Below are 19,633 nucleotides of genomic sequence, written 5' to 3'. Positions count from 1 at the left end.
TCCCAGTTTGGTCCCAGTTTGTCCCAGTTTGGTCCCAGTTTCTCCCAGTTTCTCCCAGTTTCTCCCACTTCAGCCCAGTTTCTCCCAGTTTGTCCCAGTTCAGCCCAGTTTTTCCCAGTTTCTCCCAGTTTGGTCCAGTTTGTCCCAGTTTCTCCCAGTTTGGTCCCACTTCAGCCCAGTTTCTCCCAGTTTCTCCCAGTTTGGTCCCAGTTTGTCCCAGTTTGGTCCCAGTTTCTCCCAGTTTCTCCCAGTTTCTCCCAGTTTCTCCCAGTTTGGTCCCAGTTTGTCCCAGTTTGGTCCCAGTTTCTCCCAGTTTGGCCCAGTTTGGCCCAGTTTCTCCCAGTTGGTCCCAGTTTTTCCCAGTTCGGCCCAGTTTGTCCCAGTTTGTCCCAGTTTCTCCCAGTTTCTCCCAGTTTCTCCCAGTTTGTCCCAGTTTTTCCCAGTTTAGTCCCAGTTTCTCTCAGTTTGGTCCCAGTTTCTCCCAGTTCAGCCCAGTTTCTCCCAGTTTCTCCCAGTTTGGCCCCCCCGCTTTGCCCGCCCCGGCCTCCCCTCCCCCCTTCCCTCCCCCCGCGGTGGGGGAGGGGCAGCGGCAGGTGCGGGGTGGGGGAGGGGCGCGGGGGGAGTTTCTATTTTCGGCCTCTGCCCCTTTAAGGGAACCCCGGGGTCCTTTTGGGGGGGTGGGGGAGGGGCGGGGGGGGGGGGTCCGGGGCTATTTCGGGGCCGCCCCTCCCCCACCCGGGGCCATAAAAATCCCGCGGGGGCTCCGAACCCCCCGGGAGAGCGCGAGGGAGCCCCGAGAGAGGAGAGACCGCGACCATGGTGAGGGGGGACCCCAAAATCCCCGGAATTCACCCCAAAATCCTCCCCGGAACCCCCAAATCCCCAAAATCCCCGAATTCACCCTAAAAATCCTCCCCGGAACCCCAAAATCCCCAAAATCCCTGAATTTACCCCAAAAATCCTCCCCGGAACCCCAAAATTCCCGGGATTTAGACCCAAAATCCCCGAGATTTACCCCAAAATCCCCGAATTCACCCCAAAATCCTCCCCGGAACCCCAAAATCCCCAAAATCCCATAATTCAACCCAAAAATCCTCCCCGGAACCCCAAAATCCCCAAAATCCCCGAATTCACCCCAAAAATCCTCCCCGGAACCCCAAAATCCCCAAAATCCCCGAATTCACCCCAAAAATCCTCCCGGAACCCCAAAATTCCCGGGATTTAGACCCAAAATCCCCGGAATTCACCCCAAAATCCCCGAATTTACCCCAAAATCCCCGAATTCACCCCAAAATCCGCGAATTCACCCCAAAATCCCCAGAATTCACCCCAAAATCCCCAAATTTACCCCAAAATCTCCGGGATTTACCCCAAATTCCTCCCCGGAACCCCAAAATCCCCGAATTCACCCAAAATCCCCAAATTTACCCCAAAAATTCCCAAATTTACCCCAAAATCCCCGGAATTTATCCCAAAATCCCCAAATTTACCCCAAAATCCCCGAATTCACCGAAAAATCCTCCCCAGAACCCCAAAATTCACCCCAAAATCCCCGAATTTACCCCAAAATCCCCAGAATTCACCCCAAAATCCCCAAATTTACCCCCAAAATCCCCGAATTTATCCCAAAATCCCCTAATTCACCCCAAAAATCCTCCCTGGAACCCCAAAATCCTCAGGATTTACCCCCAAAATCCCCGAAAATCCCCCGGATTTCCCTCAAAATCCCCAAATTCACCCCAAAATCCCTGAATTCACCCCAAAAATCCTCCCCGGAACCCCGAAATCCCTGAATTTACCCCAAAATCCCCAGAATTCACCCCCAAATCCCCGAATTCACCCCAAAATCTCTGGGATTTACCCCAAAATCCTCCCCAGAACACTTAAATCCCCGAATTCCCCCAAAATCCCCAGGATTCACCCAAAATCCCCAAATTTACCCCAAAATTCCTGAATTTACCCCCAAAATCCCCAAATTTACCCCAAAATTCCTGAATTTACCCCAAAAATTCCTGAATTTACCCCAAAAATCCCCCCAAACCCCCTGGATGTACCCCAAAATCCCCGGAATTCACCCCAAAATCTCCCAAATCCCCTGGATGGACCCCAAAAATCCCAAAATTTACCCCAAAATCCTCCAAATCCCCAGGATTTACCCCAAAATCCCCAGAATTTCCTCAAAACTCTGCCCCAGGAAGCCCCAAATCCCTGAAATTTACCCCAAAATCCCCAAAATTTACCCCCAAAATCCTCCCCAGGACCTCAAATCCCAAAATTTCCCAAAAAGCCCCAAAATCGCCGTTTTTTTGCCCCATTTCAGGCCCCCAAGAAGGCGAAAATCCCCCCAAAATTCCCCCAATTTTCCCTTTTAAAGCCCCAAAATCCCCCCAAAAAAAATCCCTAAAAAATCCCCAAAAATCCCAAATAATTCCCAAAATTCCCAAATTCCCCAAAAGCCCCAAAATCGCCGTTTTTTGCCCCATTCCAGGCCCCCAAGAAGGCGAAAATCCCCCAAAATTCCCCCAATTTTCCCTTTTAAAGCCCCAGAATCCCCCCAAAAAATCCCCCAAAAAATCCCAAAAAATCCCCAAAAATTCCCCAAAATTCCCCAAACCCACCAAAATCCCAAAAAGCCACCAAAAGCCCCAAAATCTCCATTTTTTGCCTCATTCCAGGCCCCCAAGAAGGCGAAAATCCCCCCAAAATTCCCCCCAATTTTCTCCTTTAAAGCCCCAAAAAATCCCCAAAAAAATCCCTAAAAAATCCCAAAAAATCCCAAAAAAATTCCCCAAACCCCAAATTCCCCAAAGAGCCCTAAAAAGCCCCAAAATCTCCATTTTTTGCCCCATTCCAGCCCCCCAAGAAGGCGAAAATCCCCTCAAAATTCCCCCAATTTTCCCTTTTAAAGCCCCAAAATCTCCCCCAAAAAATCCCCAAAAAATCCCAAAAAATTTCCCAAAATTCCCCAAACCCCAAAATCCCCCAAAAGACCCCAAAAGCCCCAAAATCGCCGTTTTTTGCCCCATTTCAGCCCCCAAGAAGGCGAAAATCCCCCCAAAAATTCCCCCTATTTTCTCCTTTAAAGCCCCAAAAAATCCCCAAAAAAAACCCTAAAAAAATAAAAAAAAAAATCTCAAAAATCCCAAAAAATTCCCCAAAATTCCCCAAACCCCAAAATCCCCAAAAAGACCCCAAAAGCCCCAAAATCTCCATTTTTTGCCCCATTTCAGGCCCCCAAGAAGGCGAAAATCCCCCCAAAATCCCCCCAATTTTCTCCTTTAAAGCCCCAAAAAATCCCCAAAAAAACCCCTAAAAAAATAAAAAAAAAATCTCAAAAAATCCCAAAAAATTCCCCAAAATTCCCCAAACCCCCCAAAATCCCAAAAAGCCCCAAAAAGCCCCAAAATCGCCGTTTTTTGCCCCATTCCAGGCCCCCAAGAAGGCGAAGCGCCGCGCGGCCGGAGGGCAGCTCCAACGTCTTCTCCATGTTCGACCAGACCCAGATCCAGGAGTTCAAGGAGGTGGGGGAGGGGCTTAGAGGGGTGGGGGATGGGCGGGGGGCGTGGCTAAGAGTGGGGGAGGGGCTTAAGAGAGGGGCGGGGCAAAAATCGCGGCGGTTTTAGCCCAAAAATTGGGGGAGAAACGGCCAAAAATGGAAAAAGGGGCGGGGCTAAAAAGGGAGGGAGGGGCTTAGACAGGAAGAGAGGGGCTAAAAGGGGAGGGGCTAAAAGGGGAGGGGCTTAGGGAAGTGGGGGAGGGGCTTGAGATGTGAAAGAAAGAAGGGGAGGGGCTTAAAATGAAGGGGAGGGGCTTGAGGAGGGGGAGGGGCTTGAAGAGGAGGGGAGGGGCTTAGGGAGGTGGGGGAGGGGCTTGGGATGGGGGAGGGGCTTAGAGAGGTGGGGAGGGCCCAAAAGGGGAGGGTCAAAGAGGAGGAGGGGCTTAGAGAGAATGGGAGGAGCTTAGAGAGGGAGGGGTGTGTGTGGGGGTGGGGCTTGAAGAAAAGGGAACATGTGGGGGAGGGGCTAAGAAAGGTGGGGAGGGGGAGAGGTGGGGAGGGGCAAAAAGGGGGAGGGACTAAAATATAGGGAGGGGCTTAGCAAATGGGGGAGGGGCTTAAAGAAGAGTGGGAGGAGCTTTTTGCAATGGGGAGGGGCTTAACATGAGGGGGCGGAGCTTCCGGCCCGTACGCGGGAGGAAGTGCGCTAAAAAACCCCCAAATTTTCCATTTTTTCCCCCGGATTTTTTTTGGGGGGGAATTTGGCGGGAATTTCCAGAGGGGGCGTGGCTTTGAGGCCCCCGCCCCCCCTCCATTTGCCACGCCCCCCTTGCAGGCGTTCACGGTGATCGACCAGAACCGGGACGGGATCATCGACAAGGACGACCTCCGCGAGACCTTCGCCGCCATGGGTGGGTGGGCGGGGCCTCCGGGGGGCGTGGTCAGGCTCAGGGGGCGGGGTCTGAGCGGGCGGGGTCGGTTTGGGTGGAGAGGGGGGCGTGGTTTAGTTAAAAAGGGGTGGGGCTTCAAGGGGGGATTGAGAGAAGTTGGATGGGGAGGGGAGGGGCTTAAGATGAGGGGAGGGGCTTAAAGGAAAGGGGAGGGGCTTTAAAGGGAATGGGAGGGGCTTGGAGGAAAGGGGGAGGGGTGGATGAAAAGGGGAGGAGTCTAATGGAAAGGGGAGGGGCTTAAAGGGAGTTAATGAAGGGGGAGGGGCTTGAACAGGGTAAAAATTTAAAGGGGAGGGGTTTAAAGGAAAGGGGCGGGGCTTTGTGATGAGGGGAGGGGCTTAAAGGCAGTCAATAAGGGGGAGGGGCTTCAAGAGAGTGGGAGTGGCTTAATTATGGTGAAAATGGGAGGGGGCTTAAAGGAAGGGGGGAGTGGATTTTGGTATTTACACGATGTGGGCGTGGGCCTAGAGGGGTGTGGCCTGCCCAAAGTGGGCGTGTCTTAACTGTCAGGCGGCTGTACATGAAGGGGGAGGGGTTTGGTGGGAATGGGCGGGGTTTAGCATGAGTGGGCGGGGTTTTGGTGGGGGTGTGGTGGGGTGGGGCGTGTCCCGATGTGGCCCCCGCCCCTTTAGGCCGGCTGAACGTGAAGAACGAGGAGTTGGACGCGATGATCAAAGAGGCCTCGGGGCCGATCAACTTCACCGTGTTCCTCACCATGTTCGGGGAGAAACTCAAGGGTGAGAGACCCAAAATCACCAAAATTCACCCCAAAATAACAAAAATAACAAAAATCAACAAAATCCGACCCAAAATCATCAAAATCTGACCCAAAATAACCCAAAATAACCCAAAACATCCCAAATCAACTTCACCGTGTTCCTCACCATGTTCGGGGAGAAACTCAAGGGTGAGAGACCCAAAATCACCAAAATTCACCCCAAAATAACAAAAATAACCAAAAAACTTAAAAAATCACCAAAATCTGATCAAAAATCAGCAAAATCTGACCCAAAATGACCCCAAATCAACTTCACCGTGTTCCTCACCATGTTCGGGGAGAAACTCAAGGGTGAGAGACCCAAAATCCCCGAAATTCACCCAAAATATCCAAAATAACAAAAATAACAAAAAAATCTCCAAAATCTGATCAAAAATCAGCAAAATCTGACCCAAAATAACCCAAAATAACCCAAAATGACCCAAATCAACTTCACCGTGTTCCTCACCGGTGTTCGGGGAGAAACTCAAGGGTGAGAGACCCCAAAATCCCCAAAATTCACCCCAAAATATCCAAAATAACAAAAATCACCAAAATCCGACCCAAAATCATCAAAATCTGACCCAAAATGACCCAAAATAACCCAAAATATCCCAAATCAACTTCACCGTGTTCCTCACCATGTTCGGGGAGAAACTCAAGGGTGAGAGACCCAAAATCCCCCAAATTCACCCCAAAATAACAAAAATAACAAAAATAACCAAAATCCGACCCAAAATCATCAAAATCTGACCCAAAATGACCCAAAATGACCCAAATCAACTTCACCGTGTTCCTCACCATGTTCGGGAGAGAAACTCAAAGAAGGGTGAGAGACCCAAAATCCCCAAAATTCACCCCAAAACAACAAAAATAACCAAAAAACTAAAAAAATCACCAAAATCTGATCAAAAATCAGCAAAATCTGACCCAAAATATCCCAAAATAACCCAAAATGACCCAAATCAACTTCACTGTGTTCCTCACCATGTTCGGGGAGAAACTCAAGGGTGAGAGACCCAAAATCCCCGAAATTCACCCCAAAATATCCAAAATAACAAAAAAACTTAAAACATCACCAAAATCTGATCAAAAATCAGCAAATCTGACCCAAATGACCCCAAATATCCCAAATCAACTTCACCGTGTTCCTCACCGTGTTCGGGGAGAAACTCAAGGGTGAGAGACCCAAAATCCCCGAAATTCACCCCAAAATAACAAAAATCACCAAAATCACCGAAATCCAACCCAAAATGGCCGAAATTTCGGCCCAAAATTCACCCCCCCCCACCCCCCCACCCCCCTGCATTGTCGGGGTGTCTCCCCCCCAGCCCCTCCCCCCACCCCTGGGTGACCCCTCCCCTCCCCCTTAGCTCCTCCCCTTCTCACTTTAGCCCCTCCCCATTGCTTTTTAGCCCCTCCCCATTACCCTTTAGCCCCTCCCCATTGCTCTTTAGCCCCTCCCATTGCCATTTAGCCCCTCCCATTGCCCTTTAGCCCCTCCCCATTGCCATTTAGCCCCTCCCCATTGCTTTTTAGCCCCTCCCATTGCCCTTTAGCCCCTCCCATTGCTCTTTAGCCCCTCCCATTGCTCTTTAGCCCCTCCCATTGCCATTTAGCCCCTCCCCATTGCTCTTTAGCCCCTCCCCTCCCTGTTAGCTCCTCCCCTTCTCACCTTAGCCCCTCCCCTTCCCCTTAGCCCCTCCCCATTGCCTTTTAGCCCCTCCCCTTATCCCCTTAGCCCCTCCCCTTCTCACCTTAGCCCCGCCCATTGCCCCTTAGCTCCTCCCTTTCTCACCTTAGCCCCTCCCCATTGCCCTTTAGCCCCTCCCCCATTGCCTTTTAGCCCCTCCCATTGCCCTTTAGCCCCTCCCCCATTGCCATTTAGCCCCTCCCCTTCCCCCTTAGCCCCCCCCACCCCTGCTCTGACCCCTCCCCCTCCTGTTTGGCCCCGCCCCTTCCCCCTTGTCCCCTCCCCTTTCTCCCCTCCCCCACACTTGAGCATCCCCCTCCCCCTTTGGCTCCTCCCCCTCCCCTGGCTCTGACCCCTCCCCCTCGGCCGTGGCCCCCTCCCCCTGACCCCTCCCCCTGTGCTGTGGCCCCTCCCCCTCCCCTGGCTCTGACCCCTCCCCCTGTGCCGTGGCCCCTCCCCCTCCCCTGGCTCTGACCCCTCCCCCTGTGCCGTGGCCCCTCCCCCTCCCCTGGCTCTGACCCCTCCCCCTCTCCCTTGGCCCCTCCCTCTCCCCTGGCTCTGACCCCTCCCCCTGTGCCGTGGCCCCTCCCCCTCCCCTGGCTCTGACCCCTCCCCCTGTGCCGTGGCCCCTCCCCCTTAGGGGCGGATCCCGAGGACGTCATCATGGGCGCCTTCAAGGTGCTGGACCCGGACGGGAAAGGATCCATCAAAAAGAGCTTGTGAGTGGGGGCGGGGCTGGGGGCGGGGCTAAGGCTGGGGGCGGGGCTAAGGATGGGGCGGGGCTAAGGGGGGAGGGGCCAAGGATGGGAAAGGATCGATCAAAAAGAGCTTGTGAGTGGGGGCGGGGCTGAGGGCGGGGCTAAGGGTGGGGGGCGGGGCCAAGTGTGTGGGAGGAGCCAAGGGTGGGGGAGGGGCAAAAGGGGGAGGGGGCCGGATGGGAAAGGATCGATCAAAAAGAGCTATGAGTGGGGGCGGGGCTAAGGGTGGGGGCGAGACTAAGGGTGGGGGAGGGGCCAAGGGTGGGGGCGGGACTAAGGGTGGGGGAGGGGCTAAGGGAGGGGGAGGGGCTGGAATTAGGGGGAGGGGCCATAATTTGGGGGCGGGGCTGGAATTGGGGGGGGGTGGGGGAGGGGAGAGCCCAAATTTGGTGGGGGGGGGAGGGGCCGGAATTTGAGGGGGGGAGGGGCCGGAATTAGAGGGGGAGGGGCCCGGAATTTGGGGGGGAGGGGCCGGAATTTGAGGGGGGAGGGGCCGGAATTAGAGGGGGAGGGGCTGGAATTTGGGGGGGAGGGGCCTGGAATTTGAGGGGGGAGGGGCTGGAATTGGGGGGAAGGGGCTGGAATTTGAGGGGGGAGGGGCTGGAATTGTGGGCGGTGGGGGAGGGGTGCGGGGGCTGGTTTTGGGGTGACCCCGCCCCTCTCCCCTCCCCCACCCCCGCCCCTCCCCCAGCCTGGAGGAGCTGCTGACGACGCAGTGCGACCGCTTCACCCCCGAGGAGGTGAGAGAGCCCAAATCGCCCCAAATCCACCCAAAAAACGGCCCCAACGAGCCCAGAATGGGCCAAAAGATCCAAAAATGGCCAAAATCGGCAAAAAATGGCAAAAATCACCCCAAAATCGGCCCAAAAATGGCCAAAATCAGCCCAAAAATGGCCAAAATCAGCCAAAATCGGCAAAAAAATGGCCAAAATCGGCCCAAAAATGGCCCAAAAATGGCCAAAATCAGCCCAAAAATGGCCAAAATCAGCCCCCCAAAATATCCCAAAATCTCCCCAAAAATTCAGCCCCATATCCCAAAATCAGCCCCGAATCACCTCAAAATCGCCCCAAATATCCCAAACTTACCCAAAATCGACCCGAAAATGGGCAAAATTGGCCCAACAAAATTTCCCCCCAAAAACCCCCAAAAATTCCCGCAAAATCCCCCAAAATACCAAAAAATTCCCAAAAAAGCCCCCCAAAATCCTCAAGAATTCCCCAAAATTTCCTTCAAAAATTCTCCAAATTTCCCCCCAAAAAATCCTCGAGAATTCCCTCAATTTTCCCTCAAAAATCCCCCAAAATCACCCAGAAATAGCCCAGAAATTCCCAAAAATTTCCCCCAAAATCCCCAAAATCCCCTAAAAAATTCCCCAAAATTCCCTAACAATTCCCCAAAAATCCCCAAAAATTCCCCAAAAATCCCCCTAAAAATCCCCAAAAAATCCCCCAAAAATCCCCAAAAATCCCCAAAAATCCCCAAAAAATCCCCAAAAAATCCCCCCAAAAATCCCCAAAAAATCCCCAAAAATCCCCAAACCTCCCCCAACCCCCCCAAATTGGGAATTTTTTCCCAAAATCCCGTTTTTTTGGCCCCAGATCAAGAACATGTGGGCGGCGTTCCCTCCGGACGTGGCGGGGAACGTGGACTACAAGAACATTTGTTACGTCATCACCCACGGCGAGGACAAGGAGGGGGAGTAGGGACCCCAAAATCCTCGGAATTCACCCCAAAAATCCGGGAATTCTGCCCTAAAAATCCCCGGGAATTAGCCCCAAAATCTACGGAATTCAGCCCAAAAAAATCCGGGAATTATCCTCAAAAATTTGGGAATTATCCCCCAAAAAATCCAGGATTTATCCCCCAAAAAATCCAGGATTTTTCCCCCAAAAAATTTGGGAATTATCCTCAAAATTCTGGGAATTATCCTCCAAAAAATCTGGGAATTATCCCCAAAAAATCCAGGATTTATCCCCAAAAAATCCAGGATTTTTCCCCCAAAAATTTGGGAATTATCCTCAAAAAATCTGGGAATTATCCTCCAAAAAATCCGGGAATTATCCCCCCAAAAAATCTAGGAATTATCCCAAAAAATTGGGTTATCCCCAAAAACTCCGGGAATTATCCTCAAAAAATCCGGGAATTATCCTCAAAAAATCTGGGAATTATCCCCAAAAAATTGGGAATTATCCCCCCAAAATTTTGGGATTCATCCCCAAAAAATCCAGGATTTATCCCCAAAAAATTGGGAATTATCCCCAAAAAATCCAGGATTTATCCCCAAAAAAATCTGGGAATTATCCCCAAAAAATTCTGGGAATTATCCCCCAAAAATCCAGCATTTATTCCCCAAAAAATTGAGAATTATCCCCCAAAAACTTGGGAATTATCCCCCCAAAATTTGGGATTTTACCCCCCAAAAAATTCAGGAATTCAGCCAAAAAAATCTGGGAATTCCTGCCCAAAAAATCCTGGATTTATCCTTAAAAAATCCGGGAATTTTGCCTGAAAAATTTGGGAATTTTGGCCTAAAAAATGTTTGGAATTTTTGGGGTTTTGGGCAATAAAAGTTTCTGGTTTTGCTCTCGGCCGCTGGGGGAAATTTGGGGGAATTTTGGGGATTTTTATTTGGGATTTTGGGGATTTTTTGGGGGGAATTTTGGGGATTTTTATTGGGAATTTTGGGGATTTTTAATGGGAATTTTGGGGAATTTTAATGGGAATTTTGGGGATTTTAATGGGAATTTTGGGGATTTTTAATGGGAATTTTGAGGATTTTTATTGGGAATTTTGGGATTGAGAATTTTGGGGATTTTTATTGGGAATTTTGGGGATTTTTATTGGGAATTTTGGGGATTTTTAATGGGAATTTTGGGGGTATTTAATGGGAATTTTGGGGGATTTTATTGGGAATTTTGGGGATTTTTTGGGGGAATTTTGGGGATTTTTATTTGGGATTTTGGGGGAATTTGGGGATGAATTTTGAGGATTTTTATTTGGAATTTGGGGGATTTTTGTTGGGAATTTGGGGATTTTGGGAGGACTTTTTGTCGGAATTTTGGGGTTTTTTGGGTGAAATTTGGGATTTTTGATTGAAATTTGGGGGGTTTGGGGTGAAATTTGGGAGTTTTGGGTGAAATTTGGGGGTGTTTGGTCAGAATTTGGGGTATTTTGGTGAAATTTGAGGATTTTTGGGTGACATTTGGAGGGTTTTGGGAGGAATTTGGGATTTTTGGGTGAAATTTGAGGAGTTTTGGGTAAAATTTGAGTGGTTTTGAGTGAAATTTGGGATTTTTGCGTGAAATTTGGGGATTTTTGGGTGAAATTTGGGGGTTTTTAGTCAGAATTTGGGGTTTTTGGATGAAATTTGGGGATTTTGGGGTGAAATGTGGGGGGTTTTGGGTAAAATCTGGGATTTTTGGGTGAAATTTGGAATTTTTGAGTGAAATTTGGGGGTTTTTGGGTGAAATTTTGGGGTTTTTTGGGTGAAATTTGTGGATTTTGGGGTGAAATTTGGGGGTTTTGGGGTGAAATTTGGGATTTTTTGGTGAAATTTGGGATTTTTGGGTAAAATTTGAGGATTTTTGGGTGAAATTTGGGGGTTTTTGGTCAGAATTTGGGGTTTTTTGGTGAAATATGAGAATTTTTGGGTGAAATTTGGGGGTTTTTGGGTGAAATTTGGGATTTTGGGGTGAAATTTGGGGGGTTTTGGGTAAAATTTGGGGGGTTTTGGGTGAAATTTGGAGGTTTTGAGTGAAATTTGGGATTTTTGGGTGAAATTTGGGGGTTTTTGGGTGAAATTTGGGATTTTGGGGTGAAATTTGGGGGGTTTTGGGTAAAATTTGAGTGGTTTTGGGTGAAATTTGGGATTTTTGGGTGAAATTTGGGAGTTTTGGGTGAAATTTGGGATTTTTGGGTGAAATTTGGGATTTTTGGGTGAAATTTGGGGGTTTTGGGTGAAATTTGGGATTTTGGGTGAAATTTGGGATTTTGGGTGAAATTTGGAGGGTTTTGGGTGAAATTTTGGGGGTTTTTGGGTGAAATTTGGAATTTTTGAGTGAAATTTGAGGATTTTTGGGTAAGATTTGAGTGGTTTTGGGTGAAATTTGGAGGTTTTGAGTGAAATTTGGGATTTTTGGTTGAAATTTGGGGGGTTTTGGGTGAAATTTAGGATTTTTGGGTGAAATTTGGGATTTTTGGGTGAAATTTGGAATTTTTGAGTGAAATTTGGGGGTTTTAGGGTGAAATTTGGGTTTTTTTGGGTGAAATTTGGGATTTTTGGGTGAAATTTGGGGGTTTTGGTCAGAATTTGGGGTTTTTTGGTGAAATTTGAGGATTTTTGGGTGAAATTTGGGATTTTTGAGTGAAATTTGGGGGTTTTGGTCAGAATTTGGGGATTTTTGGGTGAAATTTGGGAAGATTTGGGAGGCCCCTCCCCCACCCCTCCCCTCCCCCCATTTCCCCGCCCCTCCCCCCTCACACACACTCCAAAAGGGGGAGGGGCCACTTCCTCTTTATTATGCACACGGGGGCGGGGCTGGGGGCGGAGCTTATGGGGTGACCACGCCCTTTTTGCCCCTCCTTGGGGGAGGGTGGGTGGGGGGAGGGGCTGGGGAGCGTTGCTGCCCCTCCCCCTCGGCTGAGGGGGGGTGGGGGAGGGGCGTGGCTTGGTGGGCGTGGCTCAGGAGCTTTTCCCCGCCCTCTCGGCCGCGTCCAGGGCGGCCACGCCCCTCAGGGCCCCCCAGAGCTGCAGAAGGTTCAGGAAGGATTTGAGGGCGGCCAGGGGGGCCGAGAGCCACAGGCCCAGCCTGGCCAGGCCGGGACCCCCCGGGAACACTGCGGGAACCAGAACAAACCAGTCAGAACCAGTACAAACCAGTACAAACCAGTATAAACCAGTACAAACCAGTTCAAGCAAAAAAACCCAGAAAAAAACGGTTAAAAACCAGTTAAAACCAGTTAAAACCAGTTCTAAACCGGTTTGAGCCAGTAAATAATCCAGTTAAAACCAGTCAGGACCAGTACAAACCAGTCAGAACCAGTACAGACCAGTATGGACCAGTACAAACCAGTTCAAGCAAAAAAACCCAGAAAAAAATGGGTAAAAACCAGTTAAAACCAGTTAAAACCAGTTAAAACCAGTTCTAAACCGGTTTGAGCCAGTAAATAATCCAGTTAAAACTGGTCAGAACCAGTAAAACCAGTATAAACCAGTACAAACCAGTATAAACCAGTACAAACCAGTTCAAGCGAAAAAACCCATAAAAAATGGGTAAAAACCAGTTAAAACCAGTTAAAACCAGTTCTAAACTGGTTTTAAACCAGTTTAGAACCAGTTAAACCCAGTAAGGACCAGCCCAAACCAGCCCAAACCAGACCCCCAAAAACACCAAAAAATCCCAAAAAACCCCCCAAAAAATTCCCCAAAAATTCCCCAAAAATCCCAAAAAATTTCCCAAAAATCCCCAAAATTTTCCCCCCAAAAATTCCCCAAAAATCCCAAAAAATTTCCCAAAAATCCCCAAAAATTCTCCAAAAATTCCCAAAAAATCCCCCAAAAATCACCAAAAATCCCCCCAAACCTCCCCCAAAAATCCCCCAAAAATCTCCAAAATTCCCCAAAAATTCCCAAAAATCCCCCTAAAATTCCCCAAAAATCCCCCCAAACCTCCCCCAAAAACTTCCAAAAAATCCCCAAAAATTCCCCAAAATTCCCCAAAAAATTCCCCCAAAACATTCCCCAAAAATGCCCCAAAATTCCCCAAAAATTCCCAAAAAATTCCCAAAAATTCCCAAAAAATGCCCCAAAATTCCCCAAAAATTCCCAAAAATTCACAAAAAATCCCCAAAAATCCCCCAAAAATTCCCCCAAAAAATTCCTCAAAAATCCCTAAAAACGCAAAAAAATTCCCCAAAAAATCCCAAAAATTCACAAAAAATCCCCAAAAATCCCCCCAAAAATTCCTCAAAAATCCCTAAAAACGCAAAAAAAATTCCCCAAAAATTCCCCCAAAAATCCCCCAAAATTCCCCAAAAATCCACCAAAAATTCCCCCAAAATTCCCCAAAATATTCCCAAAAAATTCCCAAAAATTCCCCAAAAATTCCCCAAAAATTCCCAAAAATCCCCCCCAAAAATTCCCCCAAAAAATTCCTCAAAAATCCCTAAAAACGCAAAAAAAATTCCCCAAAAATTCCCCCAAAAATCCCCCAAAATTCCCCAAAAATTCCCCCAAAATTCCCCAAAAATTCCCCAAAAAATCCCCAAAACCCCCAAAAAATTCCCCAAAAATTCCCCAAAAATTCACAAAAAATCCCCCAAAACCCCCCAAAATTCCCCAAAAAATCCTCCAAAAATTCCCAAAAATCCCCCAAAATTTCCCCAAAAATTCACAAAAAACCCCCCAAAAATTCCCCAAAAATCCCCCAAAAAAATCCCCAAAAATCCCCCAAAATCCCCCCAACCAGTCCCTCCCAGTTCAGACCAGTCTGGACCAGTCCAGCTCACCTGGCGGCCCCTCCCCCCAGTGCAGCAGGTACAGGCAGCAGTGGAACCCCTCATTGCCGGCGCACAGCAGGAACAGCAGCGCCTGGGGGCGGGGCCAAAGGGGGCGGGGCCAAGGGGGGCGGGGTCAGCCGGGCACGGCCACGCCCATTCCCAGTTTGGGCCCAGTTTGGGCCCAGTTCTGTCGCAATCCCCTCCCAGTTTAAACCAGTTTGGATTTAACCCCGCCCAGTTTGGCCTGGTCTCATCCCAGTATGAACCAGTTTGTCCCAGTCTCTCCCAGTTCATCCCAGTATGAACCAGTCCATCCCAGTCCCTCCCAGTCCATCCCAGTCCATCCCAGTCCCTCCCAGTTCCCTCCCAGTCCATCCCAGTCCCTCCCAGTCCCTCCCAGTTTGATCCCAGTCCCTCCCAGTCCATCCCAGTCCCTCCCAGTCCATCCCCAGTCCCTCCCAGTCCCTCCCAGTCCCCCCCAGTCCCTCCCAGTCCCTCCCAGTCCATCCCAGTCCATCCCAGTCCCTCCCAGTCCCCTCCCAGTCCCTCCCAGTTCCCTCCCAGTCCCCCCCAGTCTCTCCCAGTCCATCCCAGTTCCCTCCCAGTCCATCCCAGTCCCTCCCAGTTCCCTCCCAGTCCATCCCAGTCCCTCCCAGTCCATCCCAGTCCATCCCAGTCCATCCCAGTCCCTCCCAGTCCCTCCCAGTTCCCTCCCAGTCCATCCCAGTCCCTCCCAGTTCCCCCCCAGACTCCTCCCAGTCCTTCCCAGTCCCTCCCAGTCCCTCCCAGTCCCTCCCAGTTCCCTCCCAGTCCATCCCAGTCCCTCCCAGTTCCCCCCCAGACTCCTCCCAGTCCTTCCCAGTCCCTCCCAGTCCCTCCCAGTTTGATCCCAGTCCCTCCCAGTCCGTCCCAGTCCCTCCCAGTTCCCTCCCAGTCCGTCCCAGTCCCTCCCAGTCCCCTCCCAGTCCCTCCCAGTCCGTCCCAGTCCATCCCAGTCCCTCCCAGTTCCCTCCCAGTCCATCCCAGTCCCTCCCAGTCCATCCCAGTCTCACCCTGCTCTGGTAGTAGCGCCTCAGCAGGGGGTGCCCCTCCCCCCCCACGGCCTTGTGCGACGACGCCCCCTGGAGGGTGGAGCTAAAGGAGGGGGAGGGGCCAAAAGGGGGCGTGGTCGGAGTGTGAACACGCCCACATTTGCATATTTCAGGTGGCATAAACCACACCGCCATATATGGAGCGGAGGCCACGCCCACACTGCCATGTATGGTGTGGAGGTCACGCCCACATTGCCATATGTGGAACAGAGGCCACGCCCACACTGCCATATGTGGAGCTGAGGCCACACCCACACTGTCATATATGTAAATGAGCCCACCCACATTACCATATATGCAAACGAGGCCACGCCCACATTGCCAATTACAGCGTGTATAAACCTCATTAATATATATGGAGCATAGGCCACGCCCACAATGCCCAATATGGAAATGAACCCACTTTACCATATATGGAAATTAGGCCACGCCCACATTGACCATGCAAACCACGCCCCTCCAATTGAAGCCACGCCCCTCCCATCCAAACCACGCCCCCACAACCTGAATCCCCACTTCCCCCTCCTGACCCCACCCACATAAGCCACGCCCCCTCCCAGTCAAACCACGCCCCCAACTCCAATTTTCCGCCATTTTCCCCTCCCAACCCCAACCCTTCCCCTCCTGACCACGCCCACACCCCACCCCACCCCCACCCCATTAAACCACGCCCCCTCCAACACAAACCACGCCCATTTCCCCCATTTTTCCCCATTTTTTCCCCGATTTTTTCCCCTTTTTTTCCCTTCCCGGCCCCGCCCCCCCAAGCCCCGCCCACCAGTGCATGTGCAGCCAATGGCTGGCCACGTCGAGCGCCATGCTGAGCTGGAAGAGCCCCGCCCACCGCGGGTAGAGCAGCGCCAGGTTGAGCAGGAGGCAGAGGGAGCTGAGCCTGTCCGTCAGCATGTCCAACATGGCCCCCAGCCGCGAGCCTGGGGGAGGGGAAACTGGGCTCGGACCAGTCCCCAACTGGGAGAGACTGGGACGGAGTGGGGGAGAAAATTTGGGGGGAAAAAGGCAACATTTGGGGAAAAAATGTCAAAATTTGAAGGAAAAAAGTCAAAATTTGGAGGGGAAAGGTTCAAAAGGCCGATCCAAGATGGCGGAGGGGGCGGGGCCAAACCAGTCCCGAACTGGGAGAGACTGTGAAGGGGGTGGGGAAAAAAATTTGGGGGGAAAAAGGCAAAATTTGGGGAAAAAAAGTCAAAATTTGAAGGAAAAAAGTCAAAATTTGGAGGGGAAAGGTTCAAATTCCAATCCAAGATGGCGGCGGGGGCGGGGCTAAAGGGGGCAAAACCAGTTTGGAATTGGAACATTCCCAGTTCCGAACTGGGAGAGACTGGGACGAGGGCGGGGAGAGTGAAATTTGGGGGGAAAAAGGCAAAATTTGGGGAAAAAAAGTCAAAATTTGAAGGAAAAAATCAAAATTTGGAGGGAAAAGGTCAAGATGGCGATCCAAGATGGCGGCGGGGGCGGGGCTAAATGACACGCCCATTTTGGCCAGGATACACCACAAGCCACGCCCACAATGACATCACAGATTAGATGTGACATCATCTGAACTAAAACCACGCCCCATTACATCATCCACATGAAGCCACGCCCACAAGGGCAAAGCCACGCCCACTGGCGCTATTTTAAGCCCCTTGGTTTAACCAGTATTACCCAGTATAACCCAGTATAAACCAGTATAAAACAGTCCCTCCCAGTATAACCAGTACAAACCAGTGCTCCCAGTCCCTCCCAGTGCCCCCTCCCAGTATAACCCAGTATAGCCCAGTATAACCCAGTATAACCCAGTATAAACCAGTATAACCCAGTATAGCCCAGTATAACCCAGTATAGCCCAGTATAACCCAGTATAGCCCAGTATAACCCAGTATAACCCAGTATAGCCCAGTATAACCCAGTACAGACCAGTATAAACCAGTATAACCCAGTATAAACCAGTATAAACCAGTACAAACCAATACAAACCAGTGCTCCCAGTGCCCCCTCCCAGTATAACCCAGTATAGCCCAGTATAACCCAGTACAGACCAGTATAACCCAGTATAGCCCAGTACAGCCCAGTATAGCCCAGTATAGCCCAGTATAACCCAGTATAACCCAGTATAACCCAGTATAGCCCAGTATAACCCAGTATAGCCCAGTATAACCCAGTATAACCCAGTATAACCCAGTATAGCCCAGTATAACCCAGTATAAACCAGTACAAACCAGTACAAACCAATACAAACCAGTGCTCCCAGTGCCCCCTCCCAGTATAACCCAGTATAGCCCAGTCTAACCCAGTACCGACCAGTATAACCCAGTATAGCCCAGTACAGCCCAGTATAGCCCAGTATAACCCAGTATAACCAGTATAACCCAGTATAACCAGTATAACCCAGTACAGACCAGTATAACCCAGTATAAACCAGTCTAACCCAGTCTAACCGGTCCCTCCCAGTCCCTCCCAGTCCCTCCCAGTATAACCAGTATAAACCAGCGCTCCCAGTGCCCCCTCCCAGTCCAAACCAGTACAAACCAGTACAAACCAGTAGAAACCAGTCTAACCCAGTATAACCCAGTATAAACCAGTCTAACCCAGTATAACTGGTCTCTCCCAGTCTAACCAGTGCTCCCAGTGCCTCCCAGTGCCCTCTCCCAGTCCCTCCCAGTATCAACCAGTCCCTCCCAGTCCAAACCAGTCCAAACCAGTCCAAACCAGTATAAACCAGTATAAACCAGTATAACCAGTACCCTGTCCCAGCGCCCTGGCCGCGTGTCCGTCCACGGCGTCCAGCAGCCCGGCCAGGCCGTAGCAGGCGGCCGCGGGGCCCGGCCGGGTCGGCATCAGCGCGAAGGAGACGGCGGCCAGCAGGATCCGGGCGTAGCCTGGGAACCAGTACGGACCAGTACAGACCAGTATAAACCAGTATGGACCAGTATGGACCAGTATGAACCAGTTTAAAGCAGTCTAACTCCAGTTCTGGGCTCAAAAACGGCCCCAAATGACCCCAAAATGGCTCCATGGGTGACACAGGTTGGGAAAGACCAGTACGGACCAGTATAAACCAGTACAAACCAGTACAGACCAGTATAAACCAGTATAAACCAGTATAAACCAGTATGGAGCAACAGAAACCAGTTTAAACCAGTCTAACTCCAGATCTGGGCTCCAAAACGACCCCAAATGACCCCAAAATGGCTCCCTGGGTGATGGAGATTCACTGGAAGACCAGTATGGACCAGTATAAACCAGTACAGACCAGTATAGACCAGTATAAACCAGTACGGACCAGTATAAACCAGTATAAACCAGTACAGACCAGTATGGAGCAATAGAAACCAGTTCATCCCAACCCCCTCCCAGTCCCTCCCAGTAACCCCCAAACCCCTCCCAGTTTCTCCCAGTATAAACCAGTCCCCCCCAATCCTCTCCCAGTCCCCTCCCAGTTCATCCCAGTTCATCCCAGTATAAACCAGTCCCCCTCCAATCCCCCCCAGCTCGTCCCAGTCCCTCCCAGTAACCCCCAAACCCCTCCCAGTTTAACCCAGTGCCCTCCCAGTTACCCCCCAGGCCCTCCCAGTCCATTCCCAGTCCCTCCCAGTATAACCCAGTCCCCTCCAACTCCCTCCCAGTATAACCCAGTCCCCCCACAACCCCCTCCCAGTCCCTCCCAGTCCATCCCAGTCCCCCCCAACCCCCTCCCAGTTTGTCCCAGTCCCTCCCAGTCCCACTCAAACACCTCCCAGTCCCCCCCAGTCCCCCCCCAACCCCCTCCCAGTCCCTCCCAGTCCCCCCTACTCCCCCCCCACCCCCCTCCCAGTCCCTCCCAGTTGGTCCCAGTCCCTCCCAGTGGGCGCTCACCGATCAGGTTGGGCACGAACAGGAACACGGCCCTGACGCTCCCCGCGTCCTCCCCTCCCCCCATGGCCCCGGGACCCCCCGAGCCCCCCCCGGGACCCCCCAAAATCCCCCCGAAAACTCCCCGAGCGCGGCGCGGCCCCTTTAAGAGCGCCGCGGGTCACGTGGTGCCGGAAGCGGAAGGAACGGGACGCTCTCAGCCAATCAGAGCACAGCTGGACACGCCCCCGCCAATCAGAGCACGCGTAGCAACGCTTGGTCCAATCAGAGCACGCCTAGCAACGCCACAAAACTAGAGCCCGCCTAGCAACGCCGCAGCCAATCAGAGCACGCCTAGCAACGCTGCAGCCAATCAGAGCACGCCTAGCAACGCCGCGAAACTAGAGCCCGCCTAGCAACGCCGCAGCCAATCAGAGCACGCCTTACAACGCCGCGAAACTAGAGCCCGCCTAGCAACGGCCGCAGCCAATCAGAGCACGCGTAGCAACGCCGCAGCCAATCAGCGGCATTCCTTGACAGCGTGGCGCTTCCGCTTTA

At 51.3% G+C, this 19,633-nt stretch overlaps 3 protein-coding genes across 3 annotated transcripts in view; 1 reads left to right on the top strand and 2 right to left on the bottom strand.

The window, feature by feature from the left end:
* The window catches only part of LOC132341319 (protein spinster homolog 1-like), a 28,420-nt gene extending 24,933 nt beyond the window's left edge, over positions 1-3,487 (bottom strand). The window contains 1 exon segment of the mRNA XM_059872777.1: positions 3,477-3,487. Within this exon segment, the coding sequence (XP_059728760.1) occupies positions 3,477-3,487 (11 nt within the window).
* LOC132341341 (myosin regulatory light chain 11) lies at positions 700-10,245 on the top strand. The gene is made up of 7 exons (XM_059872830.1): positions 700-819; positions 3,431-3,521; positions 4,332-4,407; positions 5,079-5,183; positions 7,537-7,615; positions 8,346-8,394; positions 9,254-10,245. Exons 2-7 carry the CDS (start codon positions 3,486-3,488, stop codon positions 9,356-9,358), a joined length of 450 nt encoding a protein of 149 aa, XP_059728813.1. The 5' UTR covers positions 700-819; positions 3,431-3,485; the 3' UTR covers positions 9,359-10,245.
* Positions 10,246-12,152: 1,907 nt separating this feature from the next.
* Positions 12,153-19,207, bottom strand: CDIPT (CDP-diacylglycerol--inositol 3-phosphatidyltransferase). The gene is made up of 6 exons (XM_059872829.1): positions 19,100-19,207; positions 17,989-18,123; positions 16,023-16,176; positions 15,206-15,287; positions 14,163-14,244; positions 12,153-12,491 (listed from the first exon to the last, which is right to left on the bottom strand). The coding sequence occupies exons 1-6, from the start codon at positions 19,161-19,163 to the stop codon at positions 12,337-12,339; spliced, it is 672 nt and encodes a 223-aa protein (XP_059728812.1). The 5' UTR covers positions 19,164-19,207; the 3' UTR covers positions 12,153-12,336.
* Between the last annotated feature and the right edge of the window lie 426 nt (positions 19,208-19,633).

Source organism: Haemorhous mexicanus, chromosome 38, assembly GCF_027477595.1.
Source record: "Haemorhous mexicanus isolate bHaeMex1 chromosome 38, bHaeMex1.pri, whole genome shotgun sequence".
Lineage (NCBI taxonomy): Eukaryota > Metazoa > Chordata > Aves > Passeriformes > Fringillidae > Haemorhous > Haemorhous mexicanus.
Note: the sequence above shows the minus strand (reverse complement) of the source record. Positions and strands in the feature narration are given on the sequence as shown.